A 21,586-nucleotide genomic window follows, 5' to 3' on the forward strand; every position below is an offset into this window, starting at 1 on the left:
AACCCAGTGCAAATGAAAATGAGCTCTTGACCTGGGCCAGGCCTGAGAAGGAAGGTAAAGTAGGAGAGTTTCCAGAGCCTTATCCCCAACTCTGTTTAAAGTCTCTCTGGTGGTCTGACTTGTAAAGAGCTTGGAAGTCATCATTGCTAGCCTCACAGAAAGAAAAAAAGCCAAAAAACCAAACCAAAACAAACAAACAAAAACCCAAATCATCAAGTCTTAGATACATTAGGAAATTGAAGTTACAGGAAACATTGTCACCAAAAAACTGGAGAGTCAGGCACATACAAAGAATCATATTTTACCAGGAGCAGAAGCTGCAGTTGGAGCCTGGTAGGAACACATGAAGGACAATTGACTAATTACTCGATACTGAGCCTAGTCTAGCTTGAGAGATAAACATGTGTAGGCCCCCGATCCCACCCCACCCCACCCACACACACTTTACTGGGTTTTATGTCCAGGAGCCCCACCAAGTTCTCAGGGTGAATATGGAAGAAAAACTCCCTTGTACATTCTGCAGGGGCGGGGGAAAGTAACGATTTAAAAATAAGCCCAGAGTGCTCTGTTCTCCTTGAAAAAGGTCTGCCTTCAAGGGAAACTGTTCTACCAGAGCTTAAGCAAACTTGGTTTCCCAAAACCTAGTTGACCTGGGGAAAGGGAAATACCCAATTCTGGCCCCCTCTTCCTATCTCATTTAATGGGGAAGGAGGAGGAAGCTGAGAATCAGGGACACAGGTTCACTAAAACACTGAGACCTAATCATAGATTATAGGATGTTTCTCCTCCCCCAATAGTTTGCCAACCTATCGATGTGGCTCCTGTATAATAAGAGGGACTTAGAGCTAAAAGAACGGCAAGCCTCAGACCTTATTTGAGAAAGAGTCTCTAGGGAAATCCAAGGACATTGGAAAAAATTCTAGCCTCACCTATAGCAAAGAGTAAACACAGTCCAATTCCTAGCCCAAAAAACATTCCTTTTACCCAGTAGCTTATGTCTGGCTTCCAACAAAAATTATAAGGTATGCTAAAAGGCAAAAAGCCCAGTTTGAAGAGACAAAATAAGTATTAGAGTCAGACTCAGATATGGTAGAGATTTTAGAATTATCAAATTGGAAGTTAAAATAACTATGATTATTATGCTGAGGGCCTTAATGGAAAATGTGTATAATACGCAAGAACGGATGGATAATGTCAACAAAGAGAGGGAAACGCTAAGAAAGAATCAAAAGGAAATTCTACAAATCAAAAACACTGCAATAGAAATGAAGATTGCTTCTGGTGGGCTCATCAGTAGATTGGACACAGCCAAGGAAAGAATCAATGAACTTGAAAATATGTCAGTAAAACTTCCCAGACTAAAATACAAAGAGGAAAAAAAAAAAACAGGGAAACAAACAAACACAGAACTATGAGAAAACTACAAAAGTATAATATAGCATAATGGGAATACCAGAAGAGACAGAGAAAAGAACAGAAGAAATATTGAAGTAATAATAGCTGAGAATTTCCCAAAATTAATGACTGATACCAAATCACAGAACCCTGAAGCTCAGAAAACACCAAAAAAAATCTATGCCCAGGAATATCATATCAAGCTCTATAAGATCAAAAACAAACAGAAAATCTTAAAAGAAGCCAGAGGAATAAAAACACCTTTCCTATAGAGAAACAAGGATAAGAATTACATTGGACTTCTTTCCAGAAACCTTGCCAACAAGAAGAAAGTAGAGTGAAATATTTAAAGTGTTGAAAGAAAAAGCATCCCTGTGGTAAAGACAAAAATCTAAGCTCTCCTTTTCCGTGTGTGGAGCTATGAGTGGAAAGTGACTGCTCAGACCTGCTCTACATCTCCCTGTCCCTTCTCATATAAATGTCACCATATAACTGGTTCTAACAAATGGAATGTAAGCAAAAAACACGTGTGTCACTTTAAGGCCAAGAAAAGGGTATGCCCTCCATTTTCTCTTTCCCCTTCACTCTGGTAGATGAAGAAAACCACAAGGTCCCAAGGGTGTGGCTGAGCCACAAGACGGAAGGATCCTGGGTCCCTAAATTGCAGCATGAAAGAAAGTCACCTGTAAACGAAGAATACCCACAAAGAACTGTTACATAAAAAAAATAAATTTCTATTGTTTGAGCCTTTATACCTTTGGGATCTGTTTGTTACAGCAGCTAGAACTACACTAGGTATTACAATTCTCTTTCTTCTTTTTCTAGAGAAACCTCTGAGCGTGCCTTAACCCTTTGAGGTGCGTTAGCCACATGCTTCTTGTCCAGGAACTTTCTAAGCCCTTTTAGGAATTGTCCAAATCAGGGTTTCCCTGACCATTTATCAAGATCTCTCAGGAATATTTTGAGGCTTTACTGGGAAATATCTAATGTTGAGGTCATATCTTGATCTTCTGAGGTTCCAGAATCCCAGGGAAGAGAAAGATACAGTTGGCAGTGACACACCGTTCCCTCTCCCAATCCAGCATTTCCATGTCCAAATAGCCGAAGATTTCCACCATGAAATGGCAACTCTCCTTTCCTCTCCGTCAGAGAAGCCTATGAAAGCCAACGTTGGGAACTCTAAGTCCAAGGTTGCCCACTGACACTGTCTCAATTAGCCATCGCCACAAACATCCTACATAACAAGCCACCCCAGGACTCAATAGCTTAAGACAAAACAAAGATCTCTTCTCATTTTCACAGGATGGCTGTGTAGAAAAGGTCTCGTTCTGGAGCCTAAGCTGGAGGGACAGTGACTACCTAGGCATGGTTTTATCATGGCAGAGGACAAAAGTTCCCAGAGGTGCGGATGGAAACATGTGAGACCTTTTAGTATCTATGCTCAGGACTTCACACATAGTCACATTCAATTGGCCAAAGCATGTCATATGGCCAGGCCAAGTAAAGGGGCATCGAAGTCCATTCTGCACACACGAGGCCTCAGCAGTTCTGCGATGTAACAGCAGGGTGTACTACCATAGGGATGCATTAATTCAGTCTACCACAGTCCCTGAAAAATACAGCCACAGGAGTTGTAGGATGCTTACCTAAGGTCCATGGGGCCTCTACTGAAGGAGGTCAGAAATGTGTATTCACCAGGAGACACCACAGCTCAGTATGAATATTTTGTGGGACTTGGGCTCTTTAGAATCCCTATGACTTAAATACTGCAATAATGCAATAGGAGGAAATACGAAGTCAGACCAAGAGCATAATTAAAAAACTATTATGTTGATTTCATAGGTGTTCTGCTCACATTTAAGTACCTACTGATAGAAACCCATTCTATCAATCATTAAAGCCATGCACGGTCTCAAAGACTAGCTTCAGTCACTCCTCATGCAGACTAAGATGAAGTCTTAACAGGAACGGAATTGCTGAATGATGGAGCTGAGGGGAAGCTCTGACAATATCTGGCTGGTCCAATTCCCTCTTTCTGAAGATGAGGAAACGCAGGCAGAGACAAGGAGCATGACTTATGAGCCACTTAAATACAAATGTCTGCAGTGTATTGTGCCTTCCCCAGCACTCTGTTCCTGTGAGAAAGTTTTGTTAGCAGTTACGGACTTGTACTAAGGTGGGCCCCATGACAATAATTGTGATCATGGGGCTGTGGGCTCAAAGTCAAGAATTCGGGTGAGTAGGGGCGCCTGGGTGGCTCCATCGGTTCAGCATCTGCCTTTGGCTCAGGTCATGATCCCAGAGTGCTGGGACTGAGCCCCACTTCGGGCTCCCTGCTCAGTGGGGAGTGTGTTCTCCTTCTCCATCGCCCTCTGCCCCTCCCCCATTCGTGCTCTCCTTCTCTCAAATAAAGAAAATCTTTCTTAAAAAAGATAAGGTGACCCATTTGGTTGGCCTCTTCCCAGGAAAAACCCAATCAAAGCTGCATAAGAACTTTAGGGCTCTCAGAGTCAAAAACCCTAACATAATATTCCTCTTCAGTTATCTCATAACCTGTGTTAATATTTTTTTTTTTTTTTGTAAGCAGGGGAATTGCCAATGATGTCCCAGTATCCTTCTCTTTCCTGACACTCTCCTCACTTTTCCATTTACAGTAGTCATTTCTCAGAAAAGTTAAGATGGAAATGTCAATCAACTTGAGCTAAGACATCACTCCTGCTCTAAAAATGCTAACTTTACACACAGAAAGAACTGTTCATGAAAGGGAGGCAAACCATGAGACTTTTAACTCTAGGAAACAAACTGAGTTTTGCTGGAGGGGCGGTGGGTGGGGGGATGCCACAACTGGGTGATGGGCATCAGCAGAGGGCACTTGATGTAATGAGCGCTGGGTGTTATTATATACAACTGATGAATCACTAAGTTCTACCCTTGAAACTAATAATACACTATATGTTAACTAAATTGAATTTAAGAGTAAAAAATAAATAAAATTAATAAATAAAAAGAACTGTTCATTAAAACAAACAAGAAATGCTAACATCCTCACCTCTCCTGATATTTGAATAGCGTTCTTCTTCCATCAGTTAGACCTGCTTTGCTCTTGGGTTGTCCACCATAATTACACTTCAAAGATGTGTTTTTCATACTATTATGTTATGCATTAAGACCTACACAGCTCCACAGTAGCCTCTCCATGGCATAGAGAAGTAACATTCACATTATCAATAAATTGAAACGGCCACAAAAATTTGGAGAGATCTTTCCCAGCAGCTACTTAGATCTCAGGGACAGTCTCAGAAGTTTGACAAAACTCTCTCCTTGACCAAATTTTAGTCAGTCTCCTCTGAACCCTCTTCTCTACGAGGCCTCTATCTTGGGCACCCACACATCCCCCTCCAGTCCACAGCCTTAGCCCACTTCTAGCAAGAATCCTGCTGAGTCAGTTTAGAGAGAACTCGCCCCCACCCTGGATATCTGATCAGCCTGGCCTGTCATCAGCAAGAATTCCTCTCCCCCTACTGTCACCTCGGAATGTCTACCCACTGATTCCCTTACTCTGCCTGCGGGCTGTACTTCCCCAACCTATCTTTGCTGTATTCAGAGCGGAGTCCGTATCTCTCCCCGTGTGATAGTCTCGACGCCTACTTCCATATTACTGAATAAGTCTTCCTTTGCATTTTAACACAAGTGCCAGAATTTTTTTTTTTTTTCCTTGAACGACTTCCCAACAAAAACCCAAACCCAGAATCTTTTTCTGGAATGAGAAGGGCTTCGGGGCTTGTCTGCTCATTGTCCAAAGAGCTGTCCTTTGAACGTTTTGGAGAAGATCCCTCTATATAGTTACTTCCTCCACGAGATTACATGCTCGAGCTTTAACAGGTAACAACTACGCGTACCAGGAAGTTCCTTCCCCATGTATACTACGAACCCGAAGTTCTGGACCTATGCTTGCCAGCATCCGAGGATGCTTCCCCAAAGATCCTGGACCCCTCCTTAGGCCCCTCCACACTCCCTTGCTGGTCTACCCTTCATAACGCATTCCTTGAAGCTTCGACAGGGTGCCTCGGGTGCTCCTCCAAGCAAACGCAAACCACTGGTGAATGCAAACGAGCACAGGGATAAGTGCACCCAGGTCACACTCCGTTAAAGCGTAAATCCGGGCTCTTCCTGCCTCCGGCCCGCCGAGGGCGCACACAGCGCATCGGAAGCTGACGGCCCCCGGGGGGGGCGGGGTAGGGAGGGGAACCGACAGGGCGGAGGGCACCGCGGCGCAGGCCGGTGCGAAGGAGACGCGAGGAGGGTCGGGAGCTCCGCGGGGAGGAACGTGACGAGCCGACCTGCCGGAAACTGCGCCGGGAGGAGGGTCCGGAGCTGGAGCGGGGCCGTCCCCCGGCGCCGCCGAGGCCCGCTGACATCAGCCGCGCTCCTCCCCCTCGCCTCCCAACACCCTCAGCTCACGGCCGGACCCTCCTCCTCCCACCACGTGTCCTCCCCGCTCCCTCCCGAGGGGCCGCGCGCACGGGAAGCCGGAGAGGCGGCGGGGATGGCGCTGTGACAGCCGGGCCGGAGCCCTCGGCGTCTCCCCCCGCGGCCCCGGCCCGCGCCCCGGCCGCTCGGTGAGTGCGCGCGGGCGGCGAGCCGGAGGCCCGAGGTGGCGTGGCCCTTCCCGCCGCTCCGGGGCGGCTCGGCGGCGGCGGGGGCGGGGGCGCGAGGCTGCAGCTGCAGCGGCCGCCACCGCCTTTGTTGCGGGCCCGCCCGGGTGGCAGGCGGTGCCGGCTCCCGCCGCCCGGCAGGTGCGCCGGGGCGGGGAGGGGGCCCGGCGGGGAGGAGGGCTGGGCCGCTGGGGGCGGGGGGCAGGCGGGGGCGGCGGGAGCGCTCCCGGCGCGGGACCCGGGAGAAAGGGAAATGGGACAAGATGGCTGGAGAAACCCGAGCGCGCCCGGGGGCGCGGCGGCCGCGGGCGGGGCGCGGGGCCGTGGGCGGGTGGGCGGCGGCGGCCGTGGCTGCGGGCACCTTGCCGGGGACACCATCGCTGCCGGGCGGTGTCACCTCTGCCCCCACCTCTTGCCCAGGAGCGGGCGGGGGAGGCGGCGGCCAAGTTCGGGCCCCAGCTCCCAGGGATCTGAAGCCTGTTCCGCTCGTCCCAGACCCGTCGCATTCGCCAGTCCTTTTTGGAAATCTAGAAAAAGCACACTTTGAACTCTGGAGGGATCTTTTCTTCGGAAGCCCGGGAGGATGCGGCCCACAAGATGCACACTCACTCACACCTAGTAATTGCCCGCGCCCCTAGAGGGCAGGAACGCGGCCCTTTGTACGGGCCTACTGCTCAGGCAGAAGAGTATTTGCGGCCCAGAGGCATTTCGCGGCGGGGGTGGGCCCTAGCAGATTTCTGCACCTTCTTGGGTATCCAGGCATACACCTCACTATGTATCACTGAGTCTCGGGTTTGGAAAAATCCCTTAAGGCAGAATGACTATTTTCTGAACCAGCTCATGGACAGAATCTTTGACTTTGGAAAATCCAGGTGATGGTTATTCTGGTCCTACCAACCTCCTGATGCTTAACTGGCCTGTAGGGACAACCCAGTTGAGCAAGTGTCCTATCTGTATCCAAACACCTTCATTGATAGGAAGCCAACACCCCTTTCCTGCCGCAGATTTCATGTTTGAGTGGCACTGACTGGGAGCAAGTTGTCTTTCACTGCACTCTTTAGAACCTCTCCCAGGAATGTTTACCCACCGGCCTGTTCTGCCCCTGGGTCTCTACAGAACCAGTCTGGGCTCTTCCACAGGTAGTTTTTTAAATATTTGAAGGCAGTCAGGTATGTTATCTGCCTGCACCCCCTCTTATCATAATTAAATATGTCACCTTCCAGCTTCCTGGTGCTTTTCCTAAATCCCTTCCTCCCCAGGCCCGACTCCGTTCCTTCCCTTATTCCAGCCTCAACAGTGCTCAGGGCTAAGAGGTTTGTGCAAGCTAAGCCACCCCCATCCCAGGCTTTGAAGCGTTCACACTAGCGCCTGATTTTTCTCAACTGAATCTTGCTTGCAGAGATGGAGTCCACAGCCTACACTCTCAATTTGACCCTAAAAGAGGAAGAAGAGGAGGAAGAGATTCAGAGCCGGGAACTGGAAGATGGCCCCACGGATATGCAGAGAGTCCGGATCTGCTCAGAGGGTGGATGGGTAAGTAAGAAGATGTGGGGTCCACACAGCTATGAGGAGAGAAGCAGGCCTGGGAGCCAGGCTTGTTTTAAGTCTCCTCCTCAGGCAGACATAGGAAGTAAAAATAGCCCAGCCCAGCCCGGTATGTTTGCATTCCTGAGAAAACAGTCCTGTGGCTTTAAAAGGCACTGTGAAGAATGGAAGAGCTGGTTCTAGGAACAGTCTCTTCAGCCATGGTGCTGATCAGCATTCGGGCTGGAAATTCCGGAGGCGGAGAGCTCATCTCTCTGCTGTTCCCCTGAGTCCCCTACACCCTGCTCAGTGTCCGGCGTGTTGCAGACACCAACTACCAAACTATAGGGTTTGCTGACCTATGTCAAAGAAAAAAAGTTCTGATGCTTGTGAAGGTGGTAAGGAAGAGTGTTCAGGACTGTTGAGACAGGTGTCAAGACTATTGTGGTAGGGGAGAGTTGGGGCTCAGCACTGAATACAGTGAGACCCGTCGGGATTTCTAACCAAGGAGCCAGAGCGGAGGGGTCCGTGGAGGGAAAGTTACTAAGCGGAGACATCAAGAATAGGGGGGATTCTTGCTAAACTGACTGAATAAGATTCTTGCTCAAGGCAGGCTAGGGTGATCAAATGTCAAGAGTGGGGGAGTCTTTCTAAACGGACTTGGCAGGATTCTTGCTAAGACGGGGCTGGGCAGGCTGAGGACAGGAGGGGAGCCCACAGGGTGGCCTGGCAGAGAGGAGGGCTCAAGGAACCTGGCTGGGTTTGGGAAGGAGAGGGTCTGCTGCTGGTTGGAGGGACCCCATTTTAAATAAGACTTGGGGCATTGAGCTGACACGAGGAGAGCTTCAGGACACGAGGCCAGTTCTTTGTGAACACGTCTCGGGATCGCGCACACATAGGAGAGCTGCATTTCCTGCTGGCCTGAATTGAAGGATTGGGGTGGTAGGCAGCAGAGACTGTGGGACATATCCAAACAGAAGAGTGTGACAGAGTAAACTTATGAAAATGTAAATGCAACATGCAAATCCCTGCCGGTCCGCCTGTGGCAGGTCTCATGTGGACCAGAGCTCCCTAGAAGCCTCACCCCGAGAAGTGAGCAGGGCTTGTGCCATGGGCGCTTCTGGACACTCCAGGGGGGAAAACAGGTATCTGTGTAATAGATATTTATCGTTATAACTGTGTATAATTATTCACAGTACATACTGGACATCATGACATTTGGGCACGAATGGTGAAAATCTTAAACATGCAACAAACTGACATTCCTTTTCTCTGCTTAGTTTTATATGTGAACATTATCAGTACCCATTATATTCTTTGTTTCCAATAGGAGATCTGTATTCATAGAATCCTGGTCCTCCCAGATGTCCAGTCCAGCTCCCCTCCCACACGAGGGAATTGGGGAGCAGAGAGGTTATCTACTTTGCCCCAAGGATATGCATGTTCACTGATACTTGTTCTGAAAAATGCCTATTGAGCTGGACCCTTAAAAGTAGTGCAGTTTGTTGTGTATATACCTCAATAAAAAAAAAAGAAGAAGAAGAAAAGAAAAACAATACACCACCAGGCTCTGGGTCTGCAGTCTGGCTCTGTAGGCTGCACGGCCCTTGTGTTTCTGTGTTCTCTGCCATCCCAGCCTCCTCCCCGATTCGGCTCCCCCACGGCTGGGGAGACCTTGGAGGACAGGAGTCAGTCCCATCTGGCCTGGAACGAGACCTCAAGGCAGTAGAAACCTTGGGCTCTAAGGCTGTATTGGCCAACCCAGAATATCTAGATAGCGTGGAAAACCTTGGACAATGGGCAGAGTGAAGGTGGACCTTCAGTGTGGCAGGCAATGTGGCAGCAGTGTGGCAGGCAATGTGTTTCTGTGTTCTCTGCCATCCCAGCCTCCTCCCCGATTCGGCTCCCCCACGGCTGGGGAGACCTTGGAGGACAGGAGTCAGTCCCATCTGGCCTGGAACGAGACCTCAAGGCAGTAGAAACCTTGGGCTCTAAGGCTGTATTGGCCAACCCAGAACATCTAGATAGCGTGGAAAACCTTGGACAATGGGCAGAGTGAAGGTGGACCTTCAGTGTGGCAGGCAATGTGGCAGCAGTGCTGGCCTCGTGTCCTGACAGCAGCGAGGAGAGAGCAAGGCGAAGACCATGCCTGGCTGGGAAAGAAGGAGGTAGCTGCAGGGGTTGGGGCGGGAGGGCTGGCTTTGGGGGCCTCCACGCAGTCTGCCACCCATCTGCAGTTATTGAGCACAGTGGTGGTGTTCAAGACAAGATCCCTAGTCCCCTGGAGTTGCCAGTCTTGTGAGGAAGGTAGGGAAGTGGACATACTTCATAGTACGTCATTCGGAGTGCAGTGGGGGGCGGTAGCTCAGGAGTGGGGTCTCATTCAGGCTGGAGAGCTCGAGAGGCTTCGGGCAGAAGGACCTGGTCTCGAGCAGTGGGTAGGTTGACTCCTGGGGACATTTGGCAATATCTGAAGACATGTTTGGCTCTCATGACTTGAGTGGGGGTTGGGGAGTGGGAGATCCTAGTAGGCATCTCCTGGGGAGAGGCCAGGGACACTGCTAAACATCTACAATGCACAGGACAGCCCCCACAGCAAACGATTATCTGGCTCAAAACGTTATTAGTGCTGAGGTTGAAAAACCCTGCTTTAGGGTATTGAACCAGGGAAAGAAAAGAATTGAATCTGTTCCTCAAATAGGTATTTTGGTTGTAAGAGAATTGTGTTAGGGTGATCAATAAAAGCCTTTCCGACGTAAGAACCGTGCTATATATTAGGATAATACTCCATAGGAGAATTGGAGTAGAAATAAGAGTTTCGAGGAGAGAAAAGGAAAAATGTGTCTTGAACTGAGTCTCATTCACGAGTGGCACTGGCCAAGGGAAGGGAGGGGGCTTGCGCTCCAGACACGAGGAAAGCATAAGCAAGAGCCCCCGAGAGGAAAGCTTGTGTGCGGGGTTAGGAGCAGCTCCCGTAGCCAAGTGGCCTTGCTGAAAAAGCACGGGCTTTGGAGTCAGACTCCCTAACTCGGTGACTGTGGGCAAGTTACTTAGCAGCTGTTTCCTCACGCATAAAAGTAGGGTAGTGACTCCCATTTCTTTATATTGTTGAAAGGATTCTGCAAGATCATCTCTTTAAACGTGTAAGAGGGACTGCCCTGCCCGGTGCCTGGCAGCCAGCAGGCGCCCCCTGCGGATGCAGGGCACAGCCCTTGGCCCCAGGAGCCCTACCAGCTTCGCTGGGTGGTCGTGCCGCGTCCTCAGTGAGGCTGTGGGTGTCTGGGTACTTCCCTCGGAGATCCACCGGATGCCGGCCTGCCGGCAGGGCAAGGCCGCACACAGCTGAAGGGAAGAACGCCTCTCTGCTGTGCCCTGGATCTTCTGAGGAAAGGGAAGAGGACGGGGATTGAGGGTCCCTACCTGGGAGGCCGAGAAAGGGTGTCTGGGGGGATTGAACACAGGCTGCCTGACTTTGGAGTTTTGCCCAGGGCTCGCCCTGTTTACCTTACTGCTGTGCTTAGCCAGATACAAAGCTTCTGTGGAGAGAGGGGAGGCCTGCGCCACGGGGCCTGGCTGAAGGCTTGCTCGATCCTCACAGAGGGTTGCTGTGAAGAGAATTTCTAAGCCACGGCACTGTGTGTCTCTGGAGCATAATGTGGGCTTGTTTGAAGATCCTCTGTGGATCAGTCATAAATACGAGGAGATGAATCTGGCACCAGCCAGCCTCTAGCCACCCTTCTTATAACTTCAGGGCTCCTGATATTTTTACCAGGCCTAGGATATGTTACCTTTGTGAGTATCGATAGACCCTCTGAAATGACAGGCCTAGCCAGGCCTGTGTCCCATTTTATCAGCAAAGGGAAAAGGACTATAAATAGGTATGGCCTAGATCTGGAATTTCCTAGGGAGAGAAGAGGCCAAAGAGAGAGTTGTTCAAAAGCCTGGAAAGTGGGAAGGGGTGGGGTGGAAAATTCCTGGCTGCCTGGCTTTCCAGATTGATGAAGCCTGAGGAAAACCTAGAGATCCATCCCTTTTTACCTCCTAGTATCTCACCGTATTTCAAAGAGGAGGCTTGGTTTTGTGACAGACAATGGTTTAATGATTATTTGAAGCCATTCTAAGTGGAACAAGAGAAGGGAAATTCGGATATTGTTTGCTTAAATCAAAAACACATTGTTAGGTGATTACTATCTACAAGAAGTGTCCTAAGCTTAGGGAAATGGAGTAAGCATAGGTTTTGCACTCAGTGAGCCTGTATTTCAGTGGAAGAAGCAGACAAGTAAACCAAAAGAATACTGCATTGTGATAAGTACCACTATAGTGTTGGCCTCCGGGTACCGTGGGAACATGCAGGTGGGCACACGACCCAGGTCAGGGTGGGCTTCCCAGGGAACAGGACATCTAGGCTAAGCCTTGGAAGGTGGGTGGGTGTCAGCCAGGCCAGAAATGGGGAGAACCTCTGAGGCCGTGGGAGAGCCATGTGCGGGGACATGAGGTTTGCTTGGGGACCTGCAGGCATGGAGGTGGGGGAGAGTGGAGGGCTGGTCACCAGGGAGGCCACTTTGCTTTGTGGGGCCTGGAGCCTTCAACCCAAAGAGTGCTAGGTCCAGACCTCAGTGCTGCCATTTAATGGCCTCTCTGAACCCATTTCCTCCTTGATTAAATGGGGTTGTTGGAGAAAACAGATGAAGCAGTTATAGGGCCTCTCCTAGGAAGTGCTCCCTACATATAGGGAGATGTGAGACTGGGAGTGAGGGAAGTGGGAGAGTGAGAGTGGGAAGGGAGGACGTGGACTTTGGGAATAAGGAGAAATGCCCGTGTCCAGATGACTGACGGCTGGACACCTGAGGAAGCTAAATGCCCGTGCAGACACTGATTTTCTAAGCTGATGAAAAACGGTCTCCTAACCACCCAGGCTCTGGATTCAGCCTTGGGGAATAGCTTCGAAAGCGACAATACAAAGGATCCAGCCTGAAACCCTCGCCCAGTGATTTCTTACCGCTGAATACGATGAACTTTGGAGGAGGATTTTTAATGACCGAAAGAAACAACATGGTAAAGAGAAGAGCACATAGTTGAGTAAACAAGAGGAGGATGGTTTGGGTGGCCTGGCTGTCTCTAGCTGCCAGTGGCCATTCCCACAGGGGTGGGGGGCGTGGGGGCGGTGGGGAGAGAGGAGTAGAGCTGCCTTCTCTGTCCTTAGGGCTTTCTGCTGAAGGTCTAGGCATGAAAGCAAACTAGTTTGCTCCAGTATCTCATTACATAAATTTAAGCTCTAATTAGCTCTTCTCTCCTCCTACTCACGCTCTTGTAGATTAGAAAAAGCCAAATGAGGCCCTCTCTCTCACTGGCTCCTCCCTGGGCGTTGGGTTCTGAGTCAAACACTAGGGCTGGTGCCCCTGGAAATGGAGAACGGTGCCCAGGAACACCCCCCCCCCCCACCTCCTCCTGGGCCAGAGATCTGCCGACTTGGGGAAGGCAGGGGATGGTTGGGCAGGTTGTATTGGTAGGGGGATTGTCTTAGGGTGTTTCCTTGGGTGTGGTTGCTCCTGGCTCCACAGTGGGGGCTGAGCTGAGATCAGCTGTCCCTGCAGTGTGTGTCCCAGCCTGGTGATCTGGTGATCAGTGCTGGGGAGTTTCCCTCCTCAAGGTGCAGTGATAGACACTCAGCAGGGCACGTGAGACCTGTGCTGTGTGCTCGTTTCGCCTCTAGTAGCCTAGTGATGTGGACAGAGCATGTCCCCCCGGTCAAGGCCCCTCCCCTGTGAAATGAAGATGTGTGAGTCTGTGTCTGCATGTGCCTATTAGTCGTTGAGAAAGGCCTGTTCACTGTTTCAGGTGCCCGCCCTATTCGATGAGGTGGCCATATATTTTTCCGATGAGGAGTGGGAAGTTTTGACGGAGCAACAAAAGGCCCTGTACCGGGAAGTCATGAGGATGAATTATGAAACTGTCCTGTCCCTGGGTAAAGCTTTGTTTTCCTTTGTCTCCTGGAAGCTCTGAGCCCAGAGAATTGTTTCCATGTCTCTTCTCTGGTGTGTCCAACATCCCTTTCTCCTGAACTTGGACTCTGTCCCCTCCATGCCTGTGCCCATTTAATTTCCTGTTTTTGATGTAGGCAGGATATAAATATTGTGTCCTTCTACCCAGCAACTTGTGCCAGTTCTCCGAACTATCCCTATTCAACCCAGGCATTCACATAAAAAAAGTCATAACTTGGGGTGCCTGGGGGGCTCAGTCGGTGAAGCAACCGACTCTTGATTTCAGCTCAGGTCGTGATCTCAGTGTCGTGAGATCAGAGCCCCATGTCATGCTCTGCGCTCAGTGTGGTTATCTGCTTAGAACGTTCTCTCTCTCTCTCTCTCCCTGTCCCTCTGCCCCTATGCACCACATGCGCATGCACTCCATCTCTCTCAAATAAATAAATCTTAAAAAAAAAAAAAAGCCATAACCTGAGAAATGTCAACACAGGTCTGGGCCTGTGTTTCATATGTTCCTTAGGAGGGAAGGCAGGCCTCATTATTACCCTGTCAAGCCTCAGACACTTGGGAACATACCCCGAAAGAATCCTTTCTTCCCTCCCAGCATTGGGAGGAAGCCACGTAATTAGAATGTAACCATTTGGAGGCATTTCCTAGTTTGCTCATATACGAATGTTCAGAATGTTCAATAGGTAGTCACCGCATCTACCCACTTCCCTACTACATGCAGTTCTTTTTTGTTGTTGTTGCTAGTACCAGCCCTCATTAGCAGAGGTCCATAAATTCCGTTGGACAGACTTATTTCCTATCACATTTTTTCTTTTAAGTATCCCTGAGCCCTTTCCCCCGTCTTCTGTATGTCTCCACATTGAGAGTAGCTTGTGTGCGGGAGGGTATTCCTGAAGTATTATGAAATACTCATTTTGGCAGTGCTCTAAGCGAGTAACGCACAGCTGTAACCTGTTCTATTTCCTACAAACAGAATTCCCATTCCCTAAGCCAGACATGATCACTCGGTTGGAAGGGGACGAGGAGTCCCAGAATTCTGACGAATGGCAGCTCCAAGGAGGAACCTTTGCAGGTACAATTAAACCACTCCAGCATCCATCCACTGGGGAGCATGGGGAAGCTGGATTTTAAGTTTCCACATACATTGTGTGGGGTATTTAAGAGTAAGGCAGGGTTATGAGGCGGAAAGATGATGGGCTTTGGAATTTCAGAATCTTCTTTCCAGTGCTCTGTGACCTTAGGCCACTTCATTCACCTCTCTGAGCCCCCTTTTCTTCCTCTGTCAGCTGTGGGTAATACATCTCAAGGTGCAACCTTGAGATGTGCATGAAGCACTTTGAAGCTTGTATCGCATTTGGTCCAGTGGGTGAAGGAGGCCACCTCCGTAGTGCGCCATGTACCTCTGAAAACCAAGGAAAATAATGTGACGAAGCATGTGGCCGGGGTTATTTACCCTGGTTTCTTGTCCATTTCATCTTGGATAGAAAAAGCAAGAACAGATGTAGTACATATGTGAGCAGATATGTCTGAGAAGCACATGGTCCTTTATCAAGCATCATAGTTAGGAGGATAACAGTTGCCTAAATACAGGTTTCAAGCAGCCAGTGGTTTTACTCACCTTCTCTCTAGAGCTAAGAGTTTAAAATGCCATATTTTATTGATTCTAAGACATTTTCCCCCCACCTTGTTAACATCTCTGAAGTTAAGAACGCCTCTTAGAATTAATGGCATTTTTTTTTTCTTTTTTAAATGGTGTATCTTGCAACTGGTGGCATCTTAGTTTTGGTGAGAAAGGATAATTTCTCCAAGTACTATTCAGTTTCTGTGACCGCCTTCTAAATACACACATACATACAGTGAAACCCAGTTCTGACATTGGTGTGGAGGAGCTAGTGTTCTGCCTTACAGGCTTACCTGTGCTAAGTATGGTTTTGCTGTAGATTTTCTTGGTTTAAGGGATGTGATTCGGGCCATGGTGTATCTAAATTCTGTACTATTATATGGTAGTATGGGTTATATTTGATTTTCCACCCACATAAAAATATTTTGACCCAAACGTGGCCCACAAAACAATCGTGTGATCCGAGTCAGGTACCTGTGTTCAGTTCCCAGCTCTGGCACTTTCTAGCTCACCTACCTTGATGCCTCACTTCACTTCTGTAGCTTTATCTGCAAAGCGGGAGTAATGATACATAGGTGTTATGGGAATTAGATGCGGTGATCCATAGGAATTGGCACAGGAGTAAGGACTCTTAGGAAATGCTTCCTGTTATTAAGGTTACTGCTTTGGGTGGACCCTCAGATTAAGATATTCTTAGCATTTCGACCCAACAAATCAGGCAATAGGCCAGAAGTCATTTTAAGTACTGACCTCTTTGCCCCTCCCTGTTTGTCTCCCAGAAAATGAAGAGTCTGATGTCAAGCCCCCAGATTGGGTGGGTCCGATGAACGCCACCCCGCAGTTTGCTCAGCCCCAGCACCTGGACGGGTTTGGCCTCCGCCTGCCCCGGGACCTCACAGAGCTGCCCGAGTGGAGTGAGGGGTACCCCTTCTACATGGCCATGGGCTTCCCAGGGTATGACCTCTCGGCGGACGAGATTGCAGGGAAGTTTCCGTTCAGCAGGGGCATGCGGCGCAGTTACGACGCGGGGTTCAAGTTAATGGTGGTGGAATATGCCGAGAGCACCAACAACTGCCAGGCTGCCAAGCAGTTTGGAGTGCTGGAAAAGAACGTTCGAGACTGGCGCAAAGTGAAGCCACAGCTCCAGAACGCCCACGCCATGCGGCGGGCATTCCGCGGCCCCAAGAATGGGCGCTTTGCCCTGGTGGACCAGCGTGTGGCCGAGTATGTCAGGTACATGCAGGCCAAAGGGGACCCCATCACCCGGGAGGCGATGCAGCTGAAAGCTCTCGAGATCGCCCAGGAAATGAACATTCCGGAGAAAGGGTTCAAGGCTAGCTTGGGCTGGTGTCGAAGAATGATGCGAAGGTACGACTTGTCCCTGAGGCACAAAGTGCCCGTGCCCCAGCAGCTGCCCGAGGACCTGACCGAGAAGCTCGTCACGTACCAGCGCAGCGTGCTGGCCCTGCGCAGGGCGCACGACTACCAGGTGGCCCAGATGGGCAACGCCGACGAGACGCCCATTTGCCTCGAGGTGCCGTCACGGGTGACGGTGGACAACCAGGGCGAGAAGCCGGTCTTGGTCAAGACGCCGGGCAGGGAGAAGCTAAAAATTACAGCGATGCTGGGTGTCCTGGCAGACGGGAGGAAACTGCCGCCGTACATCATTTTGAGGGGCACGTACATCCCCCCCGGGAAGTTCCCCAGCGGCATGGAAATCCGCTGCCACCGGTACGGGTGGATGACGGAGGACCTGATGCAGGACTGGTTGGAAGTGGTGTGGCGGCGGCGGACGGGCGCGGCGCCCAAGCAGCGCGGGATGCTGATCCTGAACGGCTTCCGCGGCCACGCCACTGACTCGGTGAAGAGCTCCATGGAGAGCATGAACACCGACATGGTCATCATCCCGGGGGGCCTGACCTCGCAGCTGCAGGTGTTGGATGTGGTGGTCTACAAGCCACTCAATGACAGCGTGCGGGCCCAGTACTCCAACTGGCTTCTGGCCGGCAACCTGGCGCTCAGCCCCACCGGCAACGCCAAGAAGCCGCCCCTGGGCCTCTTCCTGGAGTGGGTCATGGTCGCCTGGAATAGCATCTCCAGTGAGTCCATCGTGCAGGGCTTCAAGAAGTGCCACATCTCCAGCAATCTGGAAGACGAAGATGATGTCCTGTGGGAGATTGAGAGCGAGCTTCCAGGGGGAGGGGAGGCCCCCAAAGATTGCGATACTGAGACTGCGCGGGAGGGCAACTGACACCCGAGGGGAGAGCTAAGGTAACCAGGCAGGCCCAGGTGCACGCTTGGCGCCTTCACTGACAGCCCTGTTTGTGTTCCACAAACACCCGCCCTCTTACCATCCTTTCCTTCGGTTCCAAGAACTCTCAAGCCTATGGTACAGTACCACAGGTAACAGGCCCTTGGCTTCTCCTGGACGTCAGTCTGGTGTCGCTTGGCTTGCTTGTGGGGGTTTTGCTCTGAGGCCTGGCCCCGGGAGTGCTTGTATAGTACATAAAACGAACAAAGAGTGAGCTACCGGAACATTTAATCTGAGAGCCGTCATGCTCAAATTATTTGGGCCTGAAATTGCCTAGCCTGACATTGCTCAGTTAAACAAAGTTTTGCCCAAAAGCCAGCTTTCTTCTTTCCCTTATAAATCATGTTGAACATTTAGGGCCAGGCTGTGTACCTGATGCACGGTGCTCCCTTTCACTGGCCTGTAGGGAGAACACAGTGATGTCTCGAGAGCACCGTGTGCTCCGTGCCTCAGCTCAGTCCTTGAGCGGTCGCAGAAGCCCGCTAGGACATGAGAACTGCAGCTTAGGCTGGCTTTTCCCTAGGAATTCAGAAGTGCTTTAGAACATCCTCTTCGTCTCATAATGACCTTCACATGGGTGGAGTGAGCAATTGCAATAATTTCATGTAGTCCACTGAGGTCTGAAGGGAGGGATTTCTAAATTGAATCTTTGCACCAAAAAAAGAAAACAGGGCACATATCTAGGACTACAGTGAGGACTAGGACAATAGGCCTGGAATTTTTGGAGTTGACTATAGAAGGGGAGCAGCTTCAAGAGGAAGCGGGGAGTGGGGACTAACCAGCAACACCAGTGGAGGCGAGCCTACTCCCCCCCCACCTTACTCCCCCCCCCCCCACACACACACATACACACCTTGAGATGGGAGAACAGCCAACCAGGTACAGTGGGGGAGCAAACAATTCATTTTACCCTCTCGCTCTCCTTTCCCTAATTGTCAGTTAATTTGTTTCCCAGAGACACAGTGTTTAATATGAAAGGTCATTCCTTCCTTTACAGAGGACCTAAAACTATCTTGACATCTCTTCCTTTTGTAGCATAACTCCATGGTTCCATCCTACTTGCTTTTTTTCTCCAAAGGAAATGCTAACTGAAGTCTTTCATCCCTCTCCTCGCTGTGTAAGTGCAGGAGTGACTTCTGTCTCTTTCCCTGCCCCCAAGTCAAAGTGGACTCATACTGCTGGACTCCAGTGTAATTCTGAGACCCCTGGATAACAGTGGCGCCAAGGAGGAGTTCTTACTGTTACATTCAAATCACCGAAACTGCTTCCCCGCCCCTCATGTCCCCTACCCTGTCCCTCCACGAACTCAGCCTCCCTTTTCTGCTAACCATTATACTGACTCCATTGGAAAGCAAACTTTGGATTATAGTGAGTTTTTCATTCTTTTCTCATTTTACCTTTTTTTTTCCCCCCCTCCTTATACATTTTTTATTTTCTAAGCTCTTTGCTACCAGGAGAGGAAAGGGGAAAAAAAGACAAGGGCTAGGCTGCAGCTGTGAAGGTGGGCATTTACATCTATCAACCGTGACCTTTTGCTCATCATGACCACCAGTTCCCTATACAATAGCCGCCCTTTTGTGAACGGAAGAAGTGATAGAAGTAGTTAGGGATGCTCAGTAAACAGGAGACTTGGGAGGGGACAGATGAGCATAAAACTGCCTCTCCTCATCTATTTGGAAATCTGACTAATGGAATAATTTTGTTAAAATGTGTACGATTTCTAAAATCCAAGGGTTAATTCACACTTAGGTTCTCTCTGTTTTCCAGCAAATGGAACTATTTGAAACAGGTGGGGAGGAAAATCCTCAAGAAGATTGCTCAAAGTGTGGATGCACAGGGAGCCGCAAAAGGCCACAGGGCTCGGAACAAGCCCACGTCTGGACAGCCACCTGTGTACCCCATCCTGCGACATAGCCCAACCCCGCCCCACATCCACAAAGTGTCAGAAAAGGTGTCTGGGACCCTTGATTTCAGCAGAGACATGATTAGGGAAGAAACTGCTTCTGCCCCATTTTTTGTTTTGGAGGTTAATCCATGTAAATATGAATGAACAAAGGTATTTCCTGGAGAAGAGACCGTTTGTTCAACACCAACAAGAGACTCAGATGGGCCCAACTCCACTGGTGTCCTTTCTGTGGAGCAAACCTCAAGTAAATGTTTTCTTTTGCCTTTAAAAATGCTTCCAAGAGTAGAACCTGTGCCCACACAGGTCAGGACTGCAGAGAAGGCTGTGTGGAAATGAGTCATTTATGTGTACCTGCTACTTACGTATTTCCTCTTTTGGAAAAATGAGATACTAATGATAACAAGATTCAGATAGACTGGCCTGGTGCCGGCAGATGGCTTTTCTACAGACTAGGTTACAGTAAGATACAGGTTAAAATAAACTGTGCTGTTTTATTTATCTTCCCAATCTGGTTGGCAGCTAGAATTTTTTAGGGCCTTCTTTAAGGGCCCTATTTGTCATTATACTTAATGACAGGGCAGCATTTAGTACACGAGCTTTTTCTCAGGCTGCCTGCACAAGTCACCATAAATTATCTGCTGTCTACATGGTACAAGGCTCATTGACTCATCTGATACTTGTTTTGTTGATTTCTTTAATATTTTTATCACAAGGGTATGAGAGGACATGGGCCTTTAGCCACAGCCGTTTCAAGACTTCTAATCTCCTTCTACCCTGCAGGAATAGATGGAAGGTCTTTGAATTTTTACATTATAGTAATTTGCATTCCCACATAAGTTGTTATGAAAACATTCCTTCCAAGCTATCTGTACTACGAAAAAATATGCCAGGACCTTATAGACAAAGCCATTGCTAAAAATGTCATTCCAATGTCAGATCTGAGTAACAGGCTACCGTAACCACTTTTCCTCCCTGTAGACTCAGCTCATTTATATATTATACTGTTCTTAGCCTCTTGAAACACCTATTTCTACTCAGGTACTCATTTTCCTATTAGTGATTCACCTTAAAACCAGTTTTCCTCCAAGCAGGGGGGGGATATTGCACTTAGTTTCTGGTATCTGAATAACTTTTCGGTATTTGAATTGTTTCCCCATTTGCTTTCACCTGTACTAATTGTTATCTCAAATGGCATCCAAATCCAGCTACCTTTCATTCCAGAAGTTTCTATCCCCTCCACTTGGATTTAATTTGTCCTCCACTGTCCTGGTTCCTGGCCCTTCCTCTTCATGTCCTGTTTTACTTGTTTTGGGAGCTTAAATGATTTTATAAGACCTAATTTTGGGTTCCTGCATTGGAGCCATAGTTTTCTTACAGAGAAGAGTAGAAAATGGGTTCAACTCCTATTTCATTCCAGCAACACCTTCTTGAGTCTCATCATCAGCTGATAGATGATGCCTTACAGGTTGCAATAGCACTGGAACTTTCCTAGAGTAATGGCTGTACTGTCAGGGTTTTTCTGGGCTCATTCTTCCACTGACTTAATGATGAGCTATGCTTAACAGAGTCCCAGTACAACTATTTTGCAGAACGGCTATTACCCTAGAGTTACTATAGCACATACTGAGACATAGTTGTACTCCCTAGTAGATAGAAATTGACCCCAACAATAAACTTTGATAATAAAGACAATAGGCTATGGTGGTTTTATTTATTATTTACCTGCTAGCATTGTGAAAGGTCACACCTCAAACTATCATTTACGCTTTATTCTCCATTCACGTTGGGGGTGTGTGTGTGTGTGTGTGTGTGTGTGTGTGTGTGTCTGTATGTAATATCCTTGAATCAAAAAAGTGTTCATGGGATGGCAATATAAATGTTGGTGTCTGAAGACAAAGGAAAGAAAAATTATATACGTGGTTTTAAACTGAATTAAAAGTCCGGGGTGGGGGGCTGGGGGGAGGCCTGGCATGCATGGCTTTTTTCTTTCTTTTAACGATTTTATTTATTTCAGAGAGAGAGAGCACAAGCAAGGGGAGAAGGAGAGGGAGAAACAGACTCCCCGCTGAGCAGGGAGCCTGACACAGGGCTCAATCCCAGGACTGAGATCAAGACCCGAGCCAAAGGCAGACACTTAACCAACTGAGCCACCGAGGTGCCCCATGAATAGCTTTTTTCCTCACT

At 49.1% G+C, this 21,586-nt stretch overlaps 1 protein-coding gene across 2 annotated transcripts; it reads left to right on the forward strand.

The window, feature by feature from the left end:
* Positions 1-5,868: 5,868 nt before the first annotated feature.
* Positions 5,869-21,094, forward strand: POGK (pogo transposable element derived with KRAB domain). 2 transcript variants are annotated; one of them, XM_036076721.2, is made up of 6 exons: positions 5,869-6,014; positions 7,450-7,583; positions 13,413-13,539; positions 14,538-14,636; positions 15,965-17,456; positions 19,264-21,094. In XM_036076721.2, exons 2-5 carry the CDS (start codon positions 7,452-7,454, stop codon positions 17,434-17,436), a joined length of 1,830 nt encoding a protein of 609 aa, XP_035932614.1. In that variant the 5' UTR covers positions 5,869-6,014; positions 7,450-7,451; the 3' UTR covers positions 17,437-17,456; positions 19,264-21,094. The 2 variants fall into 2 exon arrangements, with proteins under 2 accessions (XP_035932614.1, XP_077934038.1); XM_078077912.1 differs by lacking the exon at positions 5,869-6,014 and adding an exon at positions 6,080-6,191.
* The last annotated feature ends 492 nt before the right edge of the window (positions 21,095-21,586 follow it).

Source organism: Halichoerus grypus, chromosome 7 (assembly GCF_964656455.1).
Source record: "Halichoerus grypus chromosome 7, mHalGry1.hap1.1, whole genome shotgun sequence".
Lineage (NCBI taxonomy): Eukaryota > Metazoa > Chordata > Mammalia > Carnivora > Phocidae > Halichoerus > Halichoerus grypus.

What these genes read in the sequence shown, in the direction of transcription:
- POGK (XM_036076721.2), top strand. Translation starts at nt 7,452, where the DNA reads ATGGAGTCCACAGCCTACACTCTCAATTTGACCCTAAAAGAGGAAGAA. An exon ending in TCTGCTCAGAGGGTGGATGG is followed by an intron (nt 7,584 to 13,412) that starts GTAAGTAAGAAG and finishes TCACTGTTTCAG; the next exon opens with GTGCCCGCCCTATTCGATGA. An exon ending in TGAAACTGTCCTGTCCCTGG is followed by an intron (nt 13,540 to 14,537) that starts GTAAAGCTTTGT and finishes TCCTACAAACAG; the next exon opens with AATTCCCATTCCCTAAGCCA.